The 24,557-nt window shown below is 46.1% G+C and overlaps 1 protein-coding gene across 1 annotated transcript in view; it reads left to right on the top strand.

The window, feature by feature from the left end:
- The window catches only part of RASGRF2 (Ras protein specific guanine nucleotide releasing factor 2), a 429,820-nt gene that overhangs the window by 258,749 nt on the left and 146,514 nt on the right, over positions 1-24,557 (top strand). Inside the window, exon 6 of the mRNA XM_075325142.1 lies at positions 22,875-22,954. Within this exon, the coding sequence (XP_075181257.1) occupies positions 22,875-22,954 (80 nt within the window). The remainder of the gene's footprint in view (positions 1-22,874; positions 22,955-24,557) is intronic.

Here is a 24,557-nt window from a genome sequence, read left to right as displayed (position 1 = left end):
GTGCTGTGGAATTAATAGTGCTATATAAGTGAGTAAAATAACTAAACATCTAAAGCTTAAAGGAAATTGCTGAAAATGATCTATTGTTTAAATTGGGGTTTTGTGTTAATCTTGTGTTAAATTTTAGTTGTTTTCTTTTAAATTCTATATAAAAAAAATGAAAATTAGATACAGTGGAACCTTGGTTTATGAAAACAATCCGTTCTGGGAGTGTGCTTGTAAACCAAGTTACTCGTTTAGCAAAGTAAAATTTCCCATAGGAAATAATGCAAGCTCAGACAATTCGCTCCACAACTTGTTCAATGTCCCATTCTGGTCCCCTATTGTGTACATTATGCTCACCTTACCTTCCGTTCCATCGCCGGCCTCCTGGTTCTTGTAGTCCGCAGGTACAGGATGTGTGTTGGGTAACCATCGCAACCGATGCCGGAGCTTCCGCTGCCAGATTGGTCAGCGCGCTGCCTTTGAGAAGCGGCTGATACCGGAAGTTCCTCCATCGTCGCGATGGTTACCCGATACACATCCTGTACCGGCGGACTACAAGAACCAGGAGGCCGGCGAGGGAACGGAAGGTAAGGTGAGCATAATATGTGTGTTTGTCTGTGTTTGTGCAGACTGCAAGAGCGGGTCAGAGCGTGGTGAAAGTACGGAACCAGAAGTGTGTGCGGTGAGTATTTGCTTGTACAGCAAATATTGCTCATAAACTGAGTTATTAATTTACAGCAAGCTTTGCTCGTATAGCGAAATACTCACACACCAAGTTACTCGTAAACCGAAGTTCCACTGTATCTTGCAATTTTCACACTCGACACTTGGGCTATTTTAGAGTCCTAACTTCCCATTGTTTCAAAGATATGTCACATGCACATGGCCGCAACAGATAGGCTGTGACTACTTTTATATTGAAGAATGTGGTGAGCCTGTGCGGGGACATTGTGACTGGAGCGTGATCAGCTGTGACGTCTCCTATATTGATTGGTGGATCTCATGTTATTCGCTGTAATAAACGCCTATAAAATTTATGCGGCTGCCATGGTTGCACCAATAATATGTCTGCCCCGATAGGTATATATTAAATTTCCAGAGAGAGCTTTTATATTTGGAAGCATATATATTCATGTCATATCAGATATCATTACAGGTATAAAAGTCTCTAAGCCAGGATGCATAGAAGTAATGGTTTAACACCAGTATAAATTAATGTTATTTTAATATTTCAGTTCTCAAGACATAATTTGATTTTTACATCAGTAAAGCAGATCTATCACTAGATTTCACAATACAAACCGCATACATTATATTATAGATTTCATAGAGCTGATGAGGCTGGCGTGCTTATTTTTAAAATACAGGTCAGGACTGGCTGTATAATACTTTTAACAATATACCGTAAACGCATTCTTCACCCAATTAGCCTGATTAATGGCTTGTCCATAAAGACAAAGAAGCAGTGTACTCTCCAATTAAATCTTCACAAATTAGGTTCGAGCAATAAAATGTCCCAGTCCAAAGACATACTTCTATTCAAGAAAAAAAAAAAAAGATCTACTGCACTACAAGATGAGTAGACCAGCAACTTCAATGGAGTTGGAGTATTGCAGATATTCTTTTTGTCTTGATTTCCTCAGTGTCTCTGCTGCTGCTGAATTCTCACACTGCTCGGTACAATCTGCAGGTTCTTTTTAACACATTTGACCTTATGAGCTATCTAACTCTTCAGATGAACTCCTAAAATGCTGGTTATATTATTAGAATTATAGAGCCATTCTGACACAAATTGTCAAATAAAGTATACCAACCTTATCAAGTCTAAGAACCCCATGTAATAATGTAAGCAGTTTGTTCTGTGAAATCTCATGACAGATTGCATCAATCAGAGGAAGGTCTAGAGAGTATGACAGAGTCTATGTAAGCTATCTGTACTCCTTGCATTAAAATGCTGTATTTCTGCTCAAAAAAATAGCTCAATAATATCAAATGTGGTGCTCCACAACATGATTTTGTCTTGGATTCATAAAGAATCAGTGTGAAAAACCTTTCATGTTCATAAAATTGTAAGCAAAGAGAGGAAACTTCTAAAGGCTCCTGTACATTGCAATACCACTTATAGGCATAGAGTATAACAGAGTTAAAGGATCATGTACATGACAATGCTCATGTGTAGCACTGTAGGCACAAACTTGCAGAGTAAGGACTCATGTTCATGACATTGCTGATGTGTACCAATTGTAGGCACAGACTGGGAGAGTAGAGGCTCGTGTATATGGCAATGATCATGTGTAGCAACTGTAGGCATACTATGGCAGAGTAGGGGCTAATGTACATAGAAATTCCCGTCTGTAGCACTGTAGGCACACACTGGAAGTGTAGGGGCTCGTGTATACGGCAATGCTCATGTGTAGCAACTGTAGGCACACAGGCAGAGTAGAGGCTCATGTACATAGCAATGCACAAGTGTACCAACTGTAGACACACACTGGCAGAGTAGGTGCTCATGTACATAACAATGCTCATGTGTAGCAACTGTAGGCACACACAGCCAGAGGAGGGGCTCATGTACATGGCAATGCTTGATTAATACCTAAAGGCACTTGGTGGTGCAGAGTAAAGGGGTCATATGCATGTGATGCTGATTGGTACACTTATAGGCACACTGGTACACAGTACATGGCAATGCTCAGGTGTAGCATGCATAGAAAGTCTTTCTAATGTTTCCTACGGTCTATATGACTTCTATAAAGCTAATCTTTGAGCTGTTGTACATAGAACCTTGGACTAGCTGGCCATCCCCATAACATCAAATGGAATAGAACAATCTACAAAGAGAAAATAAAAAAGTAACGTCTGGTTTTAATTAGTATAAACGTATAGGTGATACATTCCCTTTAAAGCCTAGTATCCATGTTGCTTTCTCTAGAAACCTGTACTGTTGGCTTATGTATGTCGGTGACATTGTGTTTGCTAGGAAATGGCAGAAAGATTTAGCTATGACTGCGGTGACTATTATAAACCTGACTGGATGAAGATTGGTGTTACATGACTTATCTCGACTTTCCATTATTCACATTGATGAAGGCGATCTTTGTATATCTCCTTCTATGTCTGTGGAGCTTAGCCTGGGAACTTGACTGACATGCTAGAATCATCACACAATTGGTATTCTGAGAAATGTCATCTGTGCAGATAGAGATTTGTGTAATAATCCATCACCAATCCCAGTGATTGAGTCTGAGATTCCCGTGTTTGCTCATGAAGGGAGCGCTTTATCTTATATGGCATTTCTTCTGGTTTTCTTTATTGTGTGTTTTTAGAGCCGCCAAGTCTTTATAGATCTTAATAAAATAAACTAAATGGAAGGCGACATCCTGTAGTTTGGTAATGACGTATGTGTTCCCTATGATTTTACTGAATAGATATATTCCCATGCCTTCCATAACTAATTTACCAATGTCTCAGATATTCTGCAGCAGAACCTCTCTAGAAATCATATATGTCCAATCCTATGAAGACTAATCTTCTGAAGAACCATCATAAAATGACAACTAAATTTCATTACCAAATACTTGTTTGTATTTTACATAGTCATCTTCAATACATATTAACTTACGCAGTCTAGGGGACAGGAAAAAAATCTCCTAATTGAATTCAGTAAAGTCCAGTAATGAAAGTCAGATACACTGAGTCATTAGCTAGGACATATTTCTAATAGCTGGCACCAGAGCAGTTTCTAGGGAATTTGACCAACAAAGTGAACATCAAAAAATGCCCCCGCACCCCCCTCAACAATATCAAATAACTGATTACATCTATAATACTGCGGCATTAGATCAATTCCAATAAAGATGTTTCTTATGGTTAACTCCATTATGTCGTTCAATGTGCCTTGGAATGATGAAGCTTTAAGATTTCCCTTCACATGAATTAAAGGGAACCTGTCACCAGGTTTTTCCCCATATAAACTGCAGCCACCACCAGTGAGCCCTTATATACAGCAGACTACTGGGACCCCACCACTGAACCAATCTCCCATGCCCGAACAAAACACACAATTGTAGTAAACCAAATCAACTTTATTGGAGAGGTAATCAAATATTTATACAAACTCTCATCTTTTGTTGGGTTGGGGTCGGTCACAGCTTAAAATTAACAGTTGTAATTATCCAACCGGATATACCATTTCACACGAGGCGTAATGCCAGGCCGGACTCCCGGCGCAATCAACCTTCGCTTAACATCCACCATTTTCAACCACTGACCACCACGGAGGAGCAAAAGTCGCTAGACTGCGCTCCGACCCCCACCCATAAAAAAGAGGGCCTGCTCAATGCCATCTTGAAGGCAAATAAAATAGCTGCCTGTCCCTTATGGAGTTTTACCACGTCAGACCTCTTGGGACAGGAACAGAGCTCATCACCGAATACGAAAAACTTGGGCGATACCGCACCGTCCATTAGTGAAGCAATAAATGAAGGCCACCATAATGCACAAAACAAGAGGAACGCCACTACCAACGTGCTGAAAATCAGGGTTTGCAAACCAGTCCGTGCAGCCTCGGTAGCAGCACACATCCTAAAAGAATGTGTACCAAAACCGAAAGGGTTAAGGCCGAGTAAACCAAAGACACTGACGTAAAAGGAACAAAAACTGGAACTTTTGATAGCTAGGGACTATCCTCTAGAGGTAGAAGGAAACACCGGAGCTGAGCAGCGCATGTAGTTGTTAACTAAAGAATACCTACTGGATGGATCCGTTCCTGGACTTACAAACCCAAACACGTAAAACCGCCCGAAAACCACCGGAACAGTGCTTTGCAAAACAACTACTCACCGATTCGACAAGCGCCAAAAAAGATTAAGCCAAAGGAAAAAACGCAAAAAGAGGATCAAAAAAAGTCTCCCTTTGAGGAGGTCGGTAACGACGGCGATGATGCCCATGGGGCACAACTGAGCCATTTGAGGAATATGGTGTAGTGGAAGGAGAACGCCACCTCGATGAACGGGAATGGCGGCTCCTCCGAGAGGATCTAGAATGACGGGAGGAATGGTGGCTATGTCTGCCATGTGATCCAGCAGAGCGTCTGCCGTCAGGGCTGCGAGAGGTTGATGCTGAGGAGAATAAGGAGGAGCGGATACCACGCTCACGGCAACTACGACCGCGGGCCATGGATCCAGCAACCGCTTTTGGTGAAATAGGAGCAAATGGGGATTGTGCAGGTGGAGGAGGGGCAGACACTGCATGGTGTACACTTGCAGAGCATCTGCATAGGCCAGGGCTGCAAAGGGATGAAGCTGAGGAGAGCAAGGCAGAGCGGATACCGCGCCCACGGCAGCTATGACCGTGGGCCGGGGATCTAGCACCCGCCTGTGTTGGAGCAGGAATATCAGGGGCTTGACGAGCTGGGGCAGGTGGACAAAGTGCAGGAGGGGCTAATAATCAAGCAGACGAGGCTCGTGCAGGTGGGGGAGGGGCAGATACTGCAGGGTGCACACCTGCAGCCCCTGCACCAAAGATGGCATGGTGAGGGGCTGCAACTGAGCAAAGGGGCCAGAAGGGCTTATTACTACCCCAGCACCCAGAGGTGCACCCTGCTGAATAAACTGAGAGGGGGGGTAGGGGCTGCATCATGCCTGCAGATCCTCCTATGAACGAGGAGCCACAGTCATGGTGTCCCCCTGTTATTGTTAGTGACGGTGGTGGCTGTTTTACTAGCGGTTCGGGGAGGCAGGGGTTAACTAATACCGGCCGCAGCTCTACACTGACAGGGGAATAGTGTCGGCGTGCAGCGGCCATGGCCGGAAGCTGGGAGGGAGTGAGGAGCTGGGAGGGGTTGAGGGGTGAGGGGTGAGGGATCCGCATGAGTTGGTGGTACATGGGGGATAATAGCTGCTGACCGCAGGTCCATGCAGCCAGAGGGACAGTACTGGCGCGCAGCCGCTGCGGTCGGGAGCTGGGTGAAAGTGGGCGGTACTAGTTGCGAGGCGCGCGCACGAGAAGTGCGCATGCACCGTGATGTCATAGCTACCGACCGCAGGGCCACGCTACCAGAGGGACAGTACTGGCGTGTAGCCACTGCGGTCGGGAACCGAGAGGAAATTTGGCGGGCTAGTCGCGAGGCGCGAGCACGAGAAGTGCGCACGCCCCGCGACATTTTCGGTGTGGGACTCAGGCGCATGGGTTCACCGAGCGGACCGCCTGCCGCCGGGAATCACCGCCTGAGCCTCAGGAGGGACGGGACGTGACTTATCTAAGAAAGCGTTAAGCCAGGCGTCACCATCCCTCTCGATTCTGTCCCTTATGGCAGCAGCCAAAGTGTCGGCCATCTCTCACCAGCAGCAGACTGTGTCCGGGTTGCCAGCAGCACAGCAGCATCCAAGTCTCAGGATGAGGAGAGGCCGAATCCAGGAAGTAAGGGGAATTATATAGGGGAGCCAATAGTGAGGAAAATAGTGGGATTGGACACCTTAAAAGGGGCAGGATTTGGGCATGGGAGTGGGATTTAAACCCCTTACATACCGGGCTCAGCAGTCAGGGTGCATTCAGTGCAGCCTCACTGACCTGCCCTGCATTCTATTGTGTAGAAGTCCCCAAGACAGTCTAAAAAAGGAGCTTTTGTTATACTCGCAGGCGGGGCGGTCCGGTCCGATGGTTGACGATGGTCTCAATCTGGTGCCTTCTATCTTCTTGCAAGCACCATCCTTCCCTTCTTCATGTGGATGATGCGTTTTATGTCATGCACAGAAAGTCCTCCATAGCAATCTTGTGCATGCGCACTTCTCTCTGCCCTGAAGATGTCAGAGCAAAATACTGTTATTTGCAGGTATGAGGAAAGGTCAAAGAGTGACCGTGCATGCGCACTACAATACATTGCTCTACCCTTGGCAAGACAGAGAAGTGCGTGTGCGCAGGAGCACGATGGAAGACTTTGTGGATGACTTAGGACGGCGATTGCAAGAAGATAAGAGGCCCCGGATCAAGACCAGAGATGCCCATTGGACAGGACCAGCCCACAGGTAAGTATAATAAAAGCTTTTTTTACGTTATACAGATAGTCTTCCGGACTTATATACAGCATTCTAGAATACAGTATATAAGAGCTTACTGGTGGTAGACACAGTTTATAGGGGAAAAATATGGTGACAGGTTTCCTTTAAAGGGAACCAACCAGCAGCTTTATCACATATAAAGTACAGGTTCTCTCATACTGGCGTTAGGATGGCAAATCAATCCATACCTTCAGTTTAAAGATCAGGTCTTTGATTGCAGAAAAAAACTTAACCAAAGGTCCAGAAATTAGTGCATTGCTTGAGTGGCATGTGCATCGGGGCAGGACTTTGTGGGTCGGGTCTTCACTAATGCTTCCTCCTCTGGCTGCCTGCCTACCCTCTATTTAATGTGTCCCCTCTGCCACCGCGATTAGAGCCCTGTCTGGCACATGCAAAGTATTATGTTTTTCTTAAAACTCTTCAGTAAAATGACGCTGGAATCCGCGCATGCACGCACCGCGATCTCCAGTACCATTTTATTGAAGTTCCATGGGTTACATACCCAAAAAGCTTAATTATTTCACTGTCCTTTGTGAATATCAATTGTATTTTTAGCGATATGTTTTCTTTTACTTTAAACTGTTATAATATCATTTTAATTCTGTTGTTGTTCGTGTGCCGTAGGACATTCTGTTAAACATGTTGCGCAGATGTTTAAACCACCCCTACAACTTTTGTGTTATTTGTGGCGAAGTGACTTTAAAATCACAGAGAAGAAGCATAACTCTCTGAGTGAAGAAAAGTTATTTCTTGTATTTTCAGTGCAAAATTGGAGATCCCAAAATATGGGCCCCTCACATTTGTTGGTGATCTTGTGTTACACTTCTCACAAATTGGCTCAATGGTAAACCATGGCACATGGCATTTGCTGTTCCAATGGAATGGAGTAAGCCAAGAGACTATTCTACAGATTGATATTTCTGTATGACAAAGATTGCTGGTAAAAGTCTGTTAGAAGTTGCCAGTCCCTTCTCCACCAACATCTTGGAAATTGGATCCGTAAGAAGATTCAGACGCTGATTTGGTAGAAGAAGCTTATCAAGAAGATCCTGATTTTCTAGGCCTTGAGTCTGGAGAGTCTCACAAACTAAACCTGGTTGATCTAAATTATTTAGTCTGTGATCTGAACCTATCAAAAAAGTCAGGTAGAGCTTTTAGCTTCAAGACTCAAAGGCTGGCACTTGCTGGAGCAGGCTACTTAAAGGGAACCTGTCAGGTACAATATGCATGCACCCAGAACCACAAGCAGTTCTGGGTGCATATTGCTAATCCCTGCCGAACTGTCCCTGTATACACTAGCATAGATAAAGGGATCTTTAGAAAATGTATTTCTAAAGATCTTTTACTGTATGCTAATGAGCGACGGCATTAGTTGCCTGGCCAGTCGCCCCCATTAGCATGTTAGTATGTTCCTGTGGGTGTGCTACCGTACTAATGAATATGCAGCGTCACAGGTTGATCTCACTCACCTCTCCGCCGCCATTGTGTCCGGCTCAGTGCGCATGACCTGAGAGTGTTGATCATGCACACTATGTAAGTTTGAAGCTAGGACGCGTACACCCGGCTTCATAGTGCGCATAACCCAATCTCCGAGGTCATGTGCACTGAGCCGAAATCCCCCGTCGGACGCGATGGCGGCGAAGAGGTGAGTGAGATCATCCTATGATGCTGTGTATTCATTAGCGTGATAGCACGCCCACAAGGGCGTACTAACATGCTAATGTGGACAACTGGCTGGGGAACTAACGCCCAGGGAGCTAGTCCCCTCGCTCATTAGCATATAGTAAAAAATCTTTAGAAATACTTTTTCTAAGGATCTCTTTATCTATACTACTAGATACAGGGACTGTTGGGCAGGGATTAGCAATATGCACCTAGAACTGCTCGTGGTCCTGGGTGCATATTGGACCTGACAGGTTCCCTTTAAATATGTTCTTACTGCCATAGGCAGTAGAAGCTTGAACACTTATTTTCACTGGACTGAGACCTAATTTACATCAATGATACAAACTCTCTGCTAGATGCAATGGGACGAGCACAGACCTGAAGAGTGGAGACTTTTTATAGACTCTTCAAAAAACAGTACTTATGCATAATTGCAACGAAAATGCATCCGATCCTCTGGCTTATGCAACAAGTCTGAAAGAAATGTGAAAATATGCGCCTTCTGCAGTCAAAAGTCCATTGCCAAACTATGAGTGGAATGTTTTTGGTGGCCTAAGTGTTTGGGTTGCAGCTCAGCTATAAAAGGTTTTGTTATTTTTTCTGCAAATGCGATAGCAGAGATTGTAAAAACCATTTAAAGCTAAAACAGTGGTCACCAAGAAATAGTTTCTCCTGGAAAAAAAGAATGTCCTGCCTCAGCCTCTGGTAGCTCCAGAAAACTTGGGCTGATGTAGAACTTTGTCAAGACGATGGATCGTGATGCCGAGGATTTTACATACCTCAGAAACAAGTTTTCACAAATCAACAAGGCCAAGATAAAGGAAAGCATTTTCGTGGGGCCACAAATAAGGGAGAGTAAGAAAGACACTGCTTTTGATACAAAATTGAGACAGTGGCATCGTCGTGAGAGTCGTTCATAAATCTTTGCAAACTACGGTTGGGGACTAAGAAGGGACACACCTGCCTCAAAATATTCAAAAGTTTTGATTTTGCATAATTTAAAAAACAAAAACATATTACGTAATCTGTTAAAATTCAAAAAGAACCACGTTACTCAAAATCGATGCCCGATAGAACAATTCTGAAAGCAGAGTTGGTGAGGGGACAAATTGCCATAATAATCAGCCTATTTTCTACGTTAACACAAAAAAAGGAATATTTCGTAGACCAGTGGAATGGGTGAGCCTCCATATCTGGGCTGCCATGATATATGCTATTATACTTCAAATTAGATTTTTTATTGTACTTAAACTTTTCTTTTTCTCTTTGTATGCCATTTTGCACCTTCTATGAATATCTAATTATTAAGTGATTGCTTTAGACTTTCTACTAGGATTATTTCTTCATTCATTCATTTCAGGGGAATTGCTCTTTACGGTTCACCCACTAACACGTGTCAATTGTGTCTTTTTGTGTTGGATTATTTATTCATATTTTGTTTTAGTTTTTTAATCCTTAATTACTATTCCAGAGGTGTAAAAGATGAACGCAATTCTCACTCCAGTATGGGCTGGGTTGCAATGCAGAAAATTTGCTCCAAAACAAAGTGTAATATATTCAAACATATCAAATACCATATTTTTCGGTTTATAAGGCACCCCGGATTATAAGACCGCACCCCAAATTTAGAGGAGGAAAATAGAAATATTTTTTAATATCAAAATGAGGGTTCGTCTTCCTAGTGTGTCTCAATCCTAATGCTTACCGGGTACAGCGACAGTGGTGGAGTGGTTTAGGAAGGTCACAGGAGGAAGGGTCAGTGATGCTCTGGGCTCAGAGGAGCGGGTGTTGCATCCCAGGGGGGTTAGTGGACGGAGGGTCAATGATACTACGGCCTCAGGGTTGTCAAGGTGGCAGGCACCATTGATCTGCTAGTGTGCTGCGGGGGTGTCACTGCAGTGGAGTGACTCCGGAGGGTCACAGGACGGGCTGTCAGTGTGGAGGTGGGCTCCTGACCTGAGTACGGGCTCAATTGAATCACCCGCGGTTGATGCGATGGACCTCAAGAAAATTGCCACGGAGGAGCCGCTTGCTCAGAAAGGACTCCACAGCCATTTTCTTGAAGTAAATATGCGCATGCGCCACCTCTGCAGCAGTTTTCTTAAAGTTCCTTGTGTCAACCACCAGCGAGTCAATAGATCCCGCAGTCAGATGAGGTGCCCACTGCCACCGCAACGCTGCAGTAACACCCTCAGTATCGTCCACCCTGCCTCCTATGACATCCCCCCCACCACCGCCACTCCGGTAAGCCATGTGTCTTATATTCCAGAAATTATGGTGTATCAAACATTGTGAAACAGTTAAAGGGTAACATAGTCACAATCAAAACTAAATTTAAACACTCTTGTATTGATACATTTATTTTGTTATTTTCTATTATTGCTACTGTTTCCGGTCATAGCAATAAGGACCTTTAAAAATCTGATCTGTACATAATGGTCCACATTTAGATAGATATCTTGTGATGGTAATGTCCAGTGGGGTAAGCATTTCATCAAAATAGCTTATGCTGAGTCAACAATAGGAGAATTATGTTCAACATAATCTTCCTTCCTCCTCAATGTATGTAAATCAATAATACTCAAGACATTACTTAAGAGATTAAAGCATAAGTAGCAAAGTATTTCCATCTTTAGACCCATATGATTATATAACTATACAGGGATGGGCGCTGCAGAAAGTTTGGTATCACAAAAACTCCAGAAGTTTTGTTCAACAATGCTCTCCGCTAGCCAATCCCAGAAGTGAGGGAAAAAAACAATAACAAAGACTTTAGAAGAATGATGACTTTCCAGCTAGACCAAGTTTCATGGTTTTGTCCAATTTTTTTTTCTAAAGACTAAATCCACACTCCCAGTATATAGCCAGTTATACCCAAAAGTAATGATATTATCGAATGTTCGATAAAAGGATGTATTTATTGCACGTGATAAGATCCAGGCATCAGTTTAGATGTTTGGCAAATCAGGAAATGATTGTGGTCTTCATAATGGCAACAGCTTTTCATATCCTTTCATTGCTAAGAGTCCAGATCTCATTTTAACCCTTTTTATAACCATTGGCAAATGAAAGTGCAGCTGTTGTGACCTAACCTCCCTCAAATCTCCTGTGCAAATAAGTCTTTACTAGAGTTGAGTGAGTACCTAACTATCATAACGAGTTCTGTCTAATACTCGCGTATTTGTTCCAAATAGCGTGTGCAATGCAAGTCAGTGGGGAAAAACTCGTAAAGTAACAAGTAACCCGAATGCTATACTATTCGTGCGAGTGGCAAATAGTATGGCATTCGGATTACTCGTTACATTGTGAGTATTCGCCATTGACTTGCATTGCACACGCTATTCAGAATTAATATGCGAGTATTAGACTGTACTTGTTATGTGTAAGGAGAGTACGAATAGTTAGGTACTCGCTCAACTCTAGCCCTTACTATGGCACATATTCCTTAACAATTCAGTAAGACAAATCTGAGCCTACTACAGATCTCTTAACTAATCAAATTTGAAAAATAAAGATGTTTCCCAGGGGTTATAGGTGACACCACATTTCTCATTCAGAGTGCTAAGAAATTGCCAGAGAACTTATGGTGCAAATCTACAACTTGTCAGATCAATGATAGAATGATTTTTGAAAGTCAGCAACATGTCAATATAACCTAAATTTAATTCTATGCATTTTATTATTATATAAATTTACTATAAATGGACTCTGCCCCTCTTTTTAGTTATTAATATGGGAATACAGGTGGCATAAAGGTAAACGTAGCCATAGTGGTATGCCTCCTGGATGAGGGGTCGTTTGGCAAAAATCCTCCTTTAAGGCTGTGTGCGCATGTTGCGTTTTTCATGTGTTTACGCAGCATTTTAAACTGCAGTGTAAATGTATGCGTTCTGCGTCCCCAGCAAAGTCTGAGAATTAAGCAAATTCCATGCGCACGTTGCTTTTTTAAACGCAAATATTTGACAAAATGAATGCGTTTAAAAAAAGCAACATGTCACTTCTTTCGTGCGTTTCGGATGCATTTCCCTCTCTGTAGGAGAGCACGCATCCAGAACACATTCAAGCTGCATTCAAAATGCATCCCAAACACAGCATTTTGGATGCATTTTTAAACGCACATGTGTGAAGCCCCACAGGTGTTGTGTCGGTGCATTACCTTCAGGGACTCCACTCGGCTGGATCTCGTCACAGGTAGGGAATCTTCTATTGTCGTGACGCCACTCTCAGTATTGCGGTCAGTGGGGACCGCCACTGCAGGTTGAGGGACGCCTGGGGCTGATGGTGAGTGCAGTTAGTTGGAATAGCCTCCTGAGAGTGAGGCAAGCCCCAGGGCCCTGTGTAGGTGCGTAGTACCACAAGGCGCAGAATAACTCCACACAGGCAGAATGTCTTTCAGGGTTTTTACTCACTTCAGGTGGCAGGGTGAGTAACCCGGGCGTAGCTGGGATGAACCAGGGTGGAACCAGGTATCCTTCAGGCTGACTTCTGATGGTGACTACCAACTCGCCTTCCTTAGCCCTTGGTGGTTTGGGGTAACCCCGACTTTTAGTCCCTATGGGGGTCACCCAGGGAAGTTGCTGAAGCCTCTCTCCCCTTCGTTTGCCGTGTGCTTGTTGCCTGGGCCAGATCACTCCAGCTTCTTGCCTCCTGTGAACTGTGGGCCCTAACTGTGGCTACGTGGCTGCGGCTTTTAGGTGTTGTGGTGTGGGCTTTGAGGGCCCCACACCGGCAGGTTTAGCAAGGAAAGGTGGATCTATCCCCGCTCCGGGATCTGCCGCCCGTTTGGGCCTGGTACTCCCTAGCAGTCTCCTTACTTCCCACTCTGTGCTCTCTAGCTGGAGATGGGTTTCGGGTAGCACTCCTAGGTGACTGTTCTCCCCCGTCGGTAGCCACTGCGCGGACGCTGTCAGACTACAGCAGCACCAGGGGTCTGCTCCTCTCTGAGCTCCCTGGACTCTGCACTGAACCGGCTCACATCTGGGACCTTCACTGCTGCTCCTGTCAGAGCCTCACTTTCCTGCTCCTCACTCCTCCACACTCTGCTGCAGACTGTTTACTCCTCCTTCTCTTTTCCCTTTTGTGCCTGCCTACGCCACCTAGCAACCAGACTCTCTTACCACACCCCTTGAGAGGAGATGGAGGCTTTTGGCCCCCTCCACTATTCCAGTGGAGGTGAAGGCTTTTCCCCCTCCTGGGATCCCCAGGGGTCCTCTCAAAGGTACATGTGTGAGACCTGATCACTATGCGCCTGTGTAGTCACACCTCGGTCAGCCTTCTGGATTACCTGTATTGTACTGTCCCCAGCATGGGTGCAGTACTCAGTGGTGCCTGACCAGGTCAGGGGCGCCACATTCCCCCTTAGTTATCACCAGCACGTCCTCGGGCTGCAAGACAACATTTTAAAATGCATAAAACATTAAAACATGTAAAACATTTTTAAAAGCACCAGGTACCATACATCACCACCCTCCACCCACAAGTCCATTAACCCACCCAAAACCCTCTCACGTTGGCCGCGCCTTCAGCCACTTCTGGCAGGATGTAGAGGCGGCTTTCATGGTCTGGTGGTCTTCAGGGTATACCTGGCCTGGTGGAGCCGCGCCTTCAGCCTCTTCTGGCAGGATGTAGAGGCGGCCTCCACAGTTGGTGCTGACCAGGTACCCTCTTTGTGGTGGAGAGCCAGGCCCCATAAACAGGCATGCTCTCTGGTTGCAGGTGAGCCAAGGCCCTATATACGGACGTGCTCCCTGGTTGCAGACGAGCCAAGCCCCTAAACAGGCTGACTCTGGTGGTGGTGGTGCCCTCTGGTGTAACTATTTACACTGCGAGAGTTTGTGGCTATAGCCAGTTCATAGCCTTAAGGTTCATTTCTCACATTAGTTTATGTGGGCACATCTCTTAAACAGTAACGTTGCAAACTTTCAAACTGTCAAACTGGGAACTTCTATGCTTCTTACTTTAGGCAGATTCCTCTTCACCAGGGCTTGGGCCTGTAGGGCTGCGGCACCTGCTGCTTTCTTGGCCTTTTTCTTCATCTTGGTCATCAATGGGTTCCTTTTCTTTTCTTTCCTCTGTATCTTCTGTATCTGTTTCTTTCTCTGTATCTGTTTCTTTCTCTGTAGGACATGGTGTTACGTCTAGCGCATACCACCCTCTTTCTCCTTGATGCATGGTAAACTGTACGGAGTCTCCTGTACGCAGGTTCCTTCCAGGATGTCCTCTGGGCAAATTAGCTCTGACGTCTCTCCTATTGACAAAAATGCCTTCTTTGATACCATGTGCAACGATGAATCCGTATCCTGACTTCAGGCTAAAGTCTTCCACAATTCCTCTACAAAGGGGTCCTCTGACCTGTGCTTTGGCTCTTCTCAGGAACCGTTTTTCTTCTAGGTCTCTGGCCGTGACTTCTCTCTGCTCTGGGGATGGCGGTGCAGGGAAAGACTGGGTTCTGCTACGGCGCCGTGTCTTGCGGGCTGGATTCTGCGAGGTACAGCTTACCAGCTCCCAGGTGAGGCTTTTGGGCAGATCTTCTTCCGCAGACGGTGTCAGGTCTTCTTCATCCCAGCGGGAGTATGGCAACATCTCTGGCTCTGGGCATGGATCCACTGCTGGTATCTCCGAGGTCAGCGCCTCAGCTTTCTGGCCTCCTCTCCCCCTTAGTTCTTCTAAGCACTCCTTCGGTGGCAGTGCTGGGGATGGGCTTTCTTCAGCAGACCCAGATGGGGACCTCTTTGACGTGGTTGCTGCAGGGGTCGTCTTGGGGGTATGCGGAGGGAGCATGTACCGGTCCACCATCTCCTGTGGGAACTTGGCCTCCAGGTCAGCCTTCAGCTGCCAGTATGCGGGGTCCTCACCTACCAGGGACTTCCTAGCAGGGACTTCTTTAGACTGGGGAGCGGTGTCTGCTCTGGCCTTGCAGGCCGGGGTAAACAATGGTACGTCTGTCTTGTCTTGGCGGGCCGCGCAGGGCATCGCTGCGGCAGCCTGGATCGGCGTCGCTGTCGCGATGGGATCCTTGCAGGCTGGGCTGGGCATCGCTGCAGCGATCTGGGCTTGGCGGGCCGCACCTGACGTGGCGGCGGCCTGGTTCAGCACCTCACTTGCGGCGCGGACGAGCGTTGCTGCTGCGGTGGGGTCTCGGCGGGCCGGGCCTAGCATGGCGGCGGCCTGGGTTAGCGTCACACCTGCGGCGCGGATGAGGGTCGCGGCGGCAGCCGGATCTTTGCGGGCCGGGCTGGGCGTTGTTGCAGGGACCGGGTCTTGGTGGGCCGAGCAGGGCATCGCTGCTTCGGCCTGGGCTTGGCGGGCCGCGCCTGGCATGGCTGCGGCCTGGATCAGCGTCGCCGCGCCGGGCGCCTCTTCAGGGACCGCGGGCGTGACAGCAGGGGTCGGGGCACTCGCGCTGGCAGGGGCATCACTGGACTCACCCATCGGTGGCAGCATCGGGGTCTGAGTCGTCGCCGTCCGGTCTGGCACTCGGCGCGCGGCTCTCCCTTCATAGGCCTGAACCGCCGCGGTCATCCCCAGGAACTCCGCACGTCCCTCTCTGATCTGCCTTCCGATCCTGGCTTCCAGTTGTTCGCAGAACTCGGCAAGCTCCCGACACCACCAGGCAGCGGAGCCTGGCTCTGGGTCTCTGCATTCAGACGCCATTTTCTCTAACAACAAGCTGCTGGCTTCTTTTCCGTTCCGCCGTCTCTGGACGCTTCCGCTCTCTTCACAAGCGAGGTCCGAACTCTGCAGGGGATCTCTGGGTAGCCACACCTCTTCGTGGGCGGTAACTTCTCCCAGCGCGGGCTGCTGTTGTTTTTCAGCGCGCTTTTCATGGTGGCAATATGGCGGCGCTTCCAATTTTTCAAGCGGACCGCCCAGGCACATGGTCACCTGTCTGGACAGGTCTAGTCCTTATCCTGTTCGTGACGCCAGATGTGAAGCCCCACAGGTGTTGTGTCGGTGCATTACCTTCAGGGACTCCACTCGGCTGGATCTCGTCACAGGTAGGGAATCTTCTATTGTCGTGACGCCACTCTCAGTATTGCGGTCAGTGGGGACCGCCACTGCAGGTTGAGGGACGCCTGGGGCTGATGGTGAGTGCAGTTAGTTGGAATAGCCTCCTGAGAGTGAGGCAAGCCCCAGGGCCCTGTGTAGGTGCGTAGTACCACAAGGCGCAGAATAACTCCACACAGGCAGAATGTCTTTCAGGGTTTTTACTCACTTCAGGTGGCAGGGTGAGTAACCCGGGCGTAGCTGGGATGAACCAGGGTGGAACCAGGTATCCTTCAGGCTGACTTCTGATGGTGACTACCAACTCGCCTTCCTTAGCCCTTGGTGGTTTGGGGTAACCCCGACTTTTAGTCCCTATGGGGGTCACCCAGGGAAGTTGCTGAAGCCTCTCTCCCCTTCGTTTGCCGTGTGCTTGTTGCCTGGGCCAGATCACTCCAGCTTCTTGCCTCCTGTGAACTGTGGGCCCTAACTGTGGCTACGTGGCTGCGGCTTTTAGGTGTTGTGGTGTGGGCTTTGAGGGCCCCACACCGGCAGGTTTAGCAAGGAAAGGTGGATCTATCCCCGCTCCGGGATCTGCCGCCCGTTTGGGCCTGGTACTCCCTAGCAGTCTCCTTACTTCCCACTCTGTGCTCTCTCTCTAGCTGGAGATGGGTTTCGGGTAGCACTCCTAGGTGACCGTTCTCCCCCGTCGGTAGCCACTGCGCGGACGCTGTCAGACTACAGCAGCACCAGGGGTCTGCTCCTCTCTGAGCTCCCTGGACTCTGCACTGAACCGGCTCACATCTGGGACCTTCACTGCTGCTCCTGTCAGAGCCTCACTTTCCTGCTCCTCACTCCTCCACACTCTGCTGCAGACTGTTTACTCCTCCTTCTCTTTTCCCTTTTGTGCCTGCCTACGCCACCTAGCAACCAGACTCTCTTACCACACCCCTTGAGAGGAGATGGAGGCTTTTGGCCCCCTCCACTATTCCAGTGGAGGTGAAGGCTTTTCCCCCTCCTGGGATCCCCAGGGGTCCTCTCAAAGGTACATGTGTGAGACCTGATCACTATGCGCCTGTGTAGTCACACCTCGGTCAGCCTTCTGGATTACCTGTATTGTACTGTCCCCAGCATGGGTGCAGTACTCAGTGGTGCCTGACCAGGTCAGGGGCGCCACACATGCAGTGGCAAAACGCTGCATTTTATTTGACAACCAGAATGCAGATGTGCGCACACACCCTATATCTTCTATCTTCAAGGCTATGGGGCGTGTGTTGCCCGGAAAAGAAGACTGCTTCCAGTTTTCATTATACAGAATTCTTCCTCCCCTTCTCTTCCGAGTCCATGTAACATTAGGAGCACAGCACCAGAGCTCTCGCGCATGCGCATTCTGCCTGCAGTCTCTCCCATGCACTGTGATGCAGTGGTGACTCCCCGGTGCCTGCAAACAGCAAAATTGAAGCCTGTGTCCACAGAAGGGTGGATCAGTGCAGGGAGGAACGGCAGGCATAATGTGCAGACGTAAGATTTCCAGCCGCGTACCTGACATCACATTTTATTGAAGTGACCTAAATAGTTCAGTGGTACACCGTGCGCGCGCCAGCCATAATTATAATCACGGCGACGGGGAAATCTATTTACGGTATATAGAGGCTATGAAACCACACAGGGGAGAAATAATGAAGGATTATTTTCCATTTTTTGTGTTTTCCTCCTTTTCTTTCAAGGGCCATAACTTTTTTTTATTTTTCAATCAATGTAGTCATATGAGGTCTTGTTTTTATCTGGAATGAGTTGTACTTTTGAATTAAACCATTAGTTGTACTATATAGTGTACTGGAAAACTGGAACAATAATTCAAGTGTGGTGAAATTGCAAAACAAACTGCAATTGCACAATTGTTTGTTTTTTTTGGTTTTTTTTTGCTTTTTTATTTACCATGTTCACTATATGGCAAAACTGACCTGGCATTATGCTTGTCCAGGTTAGTATGAGTTCATAGATGCCAAACATGTATAGTTTTACTTTTATTTAAGTGGTGAAAAAAAATTCAGAGGTTTGTAAAAAAATAAATAAATAAAAGTTGCGCTTTTGTCAACTTTTTCTGAGACGTTTTCACAGGAAACATGTCATGATAGCGACAGGGGTCCTCATTTGACCCTGCGCTGCCATGGAAACCCATTGGTACCTCGTGATCGCAATCCGGGTCCACCGATGGAAGAAGGAAACCGTATGATCCCCACCAGAGTGTGTTAGATTGCGCTGTCAGAATTTGACAGCGCCATCTAAGGTGTTAACAGGTGCACATGGGTTTAACAGCTGCTCGTGTCTGCTGATCTTTCAGGAAGAGTTTACAGAAGTTTCTTTATCAGGATTATATTGACTGATAACACCTCTATACACATCTGATAACAAAGGATACATCAATTACAGTAGGTGATGTCACAGCTCACCTGCGCTTCCCTTCCTTTAAAATGACCTTTCTACACTCTCCTAAGGCACTTCAATGCAAAAGGATCAGGGTCTATTGTGGTCAATGTACATGTGTTGTTTCCTGAAACAATGGGAAGTTTAAAAAATATGTCCTTATGTGAAAATTGCTAGAATTCTTTCTTTATTTTATTTATCAATAGATTGTGGAAAAAATGTTTTAAAAATACATTTAACCTAAAAAACCTGATGTAATCAATTGGTAATTTTTTGATGATTGCTTCCCTTTTTTCATTAGTCTGTTAGGTCGGCCATACGCAGTGGGATATTGTGACCTAATGCCAAGTGGGAGCCTGTAGTAAATGTAGTGTTAATACAATCATATTAAAATCTTGACTTTGTCAAGAATAGATCATTTTTATTTTTTTTATATAAAAGGGTAAGGCACTTCCTAGCACAGATCTATCTGAGGGCAAGCAAATGTTTCAATTGCTTAGATTTCAAACCCTTTGTATAGGTGGCTTTACCTAGATCAGCTACTAAGCAAATATCAAATCTTAATGTTCCTTTGAGCTGTTATGCCAGGTAAAAAAAAGAAAACACAAAAAGGTTACCGTCATGTTTCCTCTAAGATAATACCGTCCCAAAGCTCAATGCTTAGTTCTATAATAATATGTCAGCGTGTTCTATATCATTGATTTTCTCGTCAGATGTTCTGAATCCTCTACCTCCTGTCTGGATTTGTTGTAGAATTTCTTTCTGGCGTTGAAGAAACATTTGCAGTAACCTCATGACCAATATTGATTACCTCCCTGATGTGTTACAGCCATTGCTGCTAAAGTGATAGAGAGAAGAACATTACAATCACAGAGCAAATGTCTGGAAGTGCTGAGCCCCGGATACCTCCATTAATTCCAAGTGCTGCTACTAACAATCCTGCTGCCTGAATTTAAAGGGATGGTTCACTACTTAGCTTTACTGGCCACATCGATAGAACATTCAGAAACTAGGCTTCTCTCAAATACTTTGTGTTGGCAAATCTGCCTGTGAGCTGCACTATTGCGGAGTGCTCATCCCCGTCACGTGACTCTGCCGCGGGCTCCGTGACCTTTGAGATCCGGTGATGTCATGTCAACTTCCAGTTGACTCGACATCACCGAGGTGGCCCCAGTCTTCCTGAGTCTTTCACCACTCATCACAGTCCAGCATCTCTCGCTCCCTGCAGAGTGCCGTAAGTAGGAGTGATGCTGGGCTGTGATGTGCAGGGAAACTCAGCCCACAGCCCTGTCACTTAGGGAGACTGGGGCCGCCTCAGTAATGTTGGGTCAACTGGAAGTGGATGTGACCTCACCGGATCTCGGGGGTCACGCAGTGGGGATGAGCGGACCGCAGTAGCGTCGCACAGAGGCAGAATATACTACACAAGATATTTGAGAGAAGCCGTGTTTCTGAAAATTATATCGATGTGGCCAGTAAAGCTAAATAGTGAACCACCCCTTTTAGTAAACAACACAAATGAAAACCATTGGGGGAATATTTGGTTTTGTTATATACTATTCAACAGATTTTATTATTCTAACTCACAGAATTTCTTAAAAGGAACCTGTCACCTGATTCATTCTGCCCAAACCGTGGGCAACATAAATCGCATCTGGCTGCAATGAGGGAGCCAAACTCTCTTCTGGAGCATTTCAGAAAAATATAAGACTAGGTCTGCTCACGCTGCTGAATTGGTGCTCTGAAGTAAAGTATAACATAATCCAAGGAATAACTTCAGCACACGAATATGTTGCAGCAAAAAGAACAGTGTCCACTTTAATGAAAATCCAGTTCATACATGCGAACAAAAACCGACATTTCGCCTTATAGTAAGCCTAAAGGTCTTTAAGCTGACTGTAAGGCAAAACATTGGTTTTCTTTCACGTCTTTCAGGAATTGGATTTTCCTTAAAGGTAATCTGTCACCAGATTTAGCGACTATAAGCTGCAGCAAACACTAGTGGGCTCTTATATACAGCATTCTAACATGCTGTATATAAGAGCCCAGGCCACTGTGTAGAACATAAAAATGACTTTATAATACTTACCTAAGGGGCGGGGCGGTGCAGACTGGTCGGATGGGTGTCCCGTTCTCCAGTACCGGCGCCTCCTCTTTCAGCCATCTTTGTCCTCCTCCTTCTGAAGCCTGGGTGACTAACTAGACTCCCAACAACCATCCCTACTTTGTGGAAAATATGCAAAACAGAAAAGACCGGAGTGCTGGCCAAAGTGAGAGAGAAGTCACATCACCGCAGCAGGACAGAGTCCTGGCCGCCCTTCTACATAGTGTGTGTGGCACCATGATAACTCCTAGACAGCAGGCTCACTGTCTGAGTGTTATACTTGACACTGATCTCTCCTTCACCTCCTATACACAATCTCTTGCCCACTCCTTTACCTTGAATCTCAAGCACATCTCTAGAATCTGCCCCTTTCTCACAATGGAAACGACAAAAACCCTCACCGTGGCCCTGATCCACTCCCGCCTCAACTACTGTAACTCTTTATTAATTGGTCTCCCCCTAACTAGACTCTCTCCTCTACACTCCATCCTTAATGCAGCAGCCACGGTCACCTACCTGTCTAACCGATACTCGTGTTAGGGTGAACTCTTACAAAGGCAAATTGACACATTTCCCACAATCCCTTGTCAAGAGGTTAATCAAGTATTTCATCTAATGGCCCCCCTCAACACTCGGATGCCTCATCTCTATACCAGTCATTGCACTGGCTGCCCATATATCACAGGATCCAATTCAAATTGCTTGTTCTCACCCACAAAGCTCTACTCAGTGCAGCACCCCCCTACATCTCCACCCTCCTCTCTATCACCCTACCCGTTCCCTACGCTCTGCAAATGACTTTCAACTAACATCCACACTAATCCAAACTTCCCACTCCCGGTTCCAAGACTCCTCTCAAGCTGCACCAATCCTCTGGAACGCTCTACCCCAAGAAGCTAGGACGAATCACAACTTACTTAGCTTCAGACGCTCCCTAATAATGCATCTTTTTAGGGTAGCCTATCCCATTTCCTAGCCAAATTAAATTTACATAGTTCCTCCACAATTTCTCAGAACATAACTCCATGTCAAACTCCACTGCACCCAAATGCATCACAAGGTTATGGCTGACTGGTTAAGGCATCCCTTATCTATCCCCCATTTTCTTGAGATGGCTGGATTGTCATTGGTTACACGGTCCTCTATCAGAAGCCATTTTGAAAATAGGCGAGGTATACGGTCTGTAACGAATACTATTCTTGTGTATTAGTATGTGCCACAAAATCATATCTCCAACACAATTGTTAAAATAAAGATAAAGCAGACTGACCTTTAAATACTGATAGGAATAAAACAAATTTTTTAATTTAGTCATATTCTTTGTATGTAACGCACTCCTATATATTGCCAGGTTTGTCCTCTCTGTGCAGGAATTATTGTTAATCTCACAATCATATAAATCACCAGCTGTGCCGTATTTATCGCGTGGCGGCTGATTAATCCTGACCTTTCTCGCTGATGACCTGTAATTTAACCTTCAGTTCTTCACTTTTCATTGATGAATTATTTACTTTGTTTTATCGCTCATTTATTTTCAGCCGTCATTCATGCGCTAGTTATCTATTTAATAACGAGGAGCGGAAAATTGATGAGAGTATAATGACAAGGATATATACCGAGATTGTCATCTATTCTTTCTTTATCTCCTACAGTGAAACCATCATGTTTCTACATGAAATCTTTCACCAGGGTCTGAAGGCGAGAATTACTAATTGGCCAACTTTAATTTTAGGTATGTGAGTCTATTTTGTGGTTCTGTAAATTCATGAATTAGAGCTTCTACAATGTATATTGTTTTGATGTGTGTACAATTTCTTAAAGGGGTTGTCCACTACTTTTACATTGATGGCTGATCCTTAGGTTAGGTCATCAATGTCTGATCACTCGGAGTCCGACACCCAGCACCCTGGCCGGTCAGATGTTTTCAGTTCGGGGTTGGCAGAAGGCAGCCGGAAATGCTCAGTTCTGGAGCTGCTGCGTCTTCTGATTGTGACCGCGGCTGGGTACTGCACATCTGCCTCCCATTCAGATCAATAAGAGGCAGATGTGCAGTACTCGGCCGAGTATCAGAAGACTGAGCAGCTGAAGAACTGAGCTTTTCCAGCTGCCTGCTGTCGCGACCGAGAACAGCTGATCGGCGGGGGTGCGGGTGTCGGAACTCAACTGATCAGACATTGATGACCTATTCTAAGGATAGGCCATCAATGTAAAAGTAGTGGACAACCCCTTTAATGGGAGTGTGTTGGCTCATACTAACAGTATACACTAAGTACATACCCTTGTAGGGGATATAACCCTTGTAGTAGTTGCAATTATTGGTCAGTTTCACATATCCATGAAACGCGGGTTGTTCTTCTTTTGGAAATCATGTCCGGACTACCGATTGCACCATTGGTGTGGTCAAAAGGCTTAATTCACTGTTCTGCCCACTTGCTTTGTATACCTTCTCCCTTACTGGTGATTGACAGCTCTAGCTTACCTGTTTGAGTAATGTCTGTAGAGAAAGCTCAAGCAAGCAAGGGTTGTCAGTCACCATTGTGCGTATTGGTGCGCTAAGCCTCTTGGGCACACCAAGGGGGCATGAAGCGCTCTAATAAGCATATCTGATTAAACTTTGCTGTCTCCATTCTGCAGAAATTGATTAGAACACCAAGATGTATGCAATCATTATTTTGTATTCGTATTTGTAAGCCAGAATCAGGACTGGAACAATCAGAGGAAAGGTATAATAAATACTCCTGCACCATGTAGGGTTTCACACTCTCAGGTAGGCATTAGGTAGTGTTCACACAGGCAATCCAATTTTCTCCAAACATGTGCAGTTTTATTGATTTCATAAAACTGCAAGGAATTCAAAACAAGACTGCCTCTTCTGGACCCAGAGGTATAACCGCAAATACACAGTTCATTCAGCAGGCACCTATATTTCAGTGCGGGCTCACCCGAACAGTTTACAGTCCATTTTCCTGCAGCAAATTTCCATAAACAAGGTGTACGCTCCTACCAGTCTCTGGGTACCCTTCAGCTTGAGCTCCTATAGCTTCCAGCAATATACAGATGTATTCCAACCTGTACTCTGCTCCCACTCAACGGCTCAGTCAGCAGTTTACCCACACTGCACTCTGCTCCCTAGCAGAGTGAAAGTTCCCCAGGTGAACATGTGACGCCCTGGGCAAGCCAGGGGTCACAGGTCATCACACCACCACACCCTACACCCCAGTTAGGCACATCAGCTAACCCAAAAATCCTTGTTGCCTTCCTCCAGGGGCTGATGTTCACACCAGGGGGTGGGCCAGGCGGTTGGCTCCGCCCACCGAGGAGTTCACAGCCCTGGA

This window comes from Anomaloglossus baeobatrachus, chromosome 1 (genome assembly GCF_048569485.1).
Source record: "Anomaloglossus baeobatrachus isolate aAnoBae1 chromosome 1, aAnoBae1.hap1, whole genome shotgun sequence".
Lineage (NCBI taxonomy): Eukaryota > Metazoa > Chordata > Amphibia > Anura > Aromobatidae > Anomaloglossus > Anomaloglossus baeobatrachus.
Note: the sequence above shows the minus strand (reverse complement) of the source record. Positions and strands in the feature narration are given on the sequence as shown.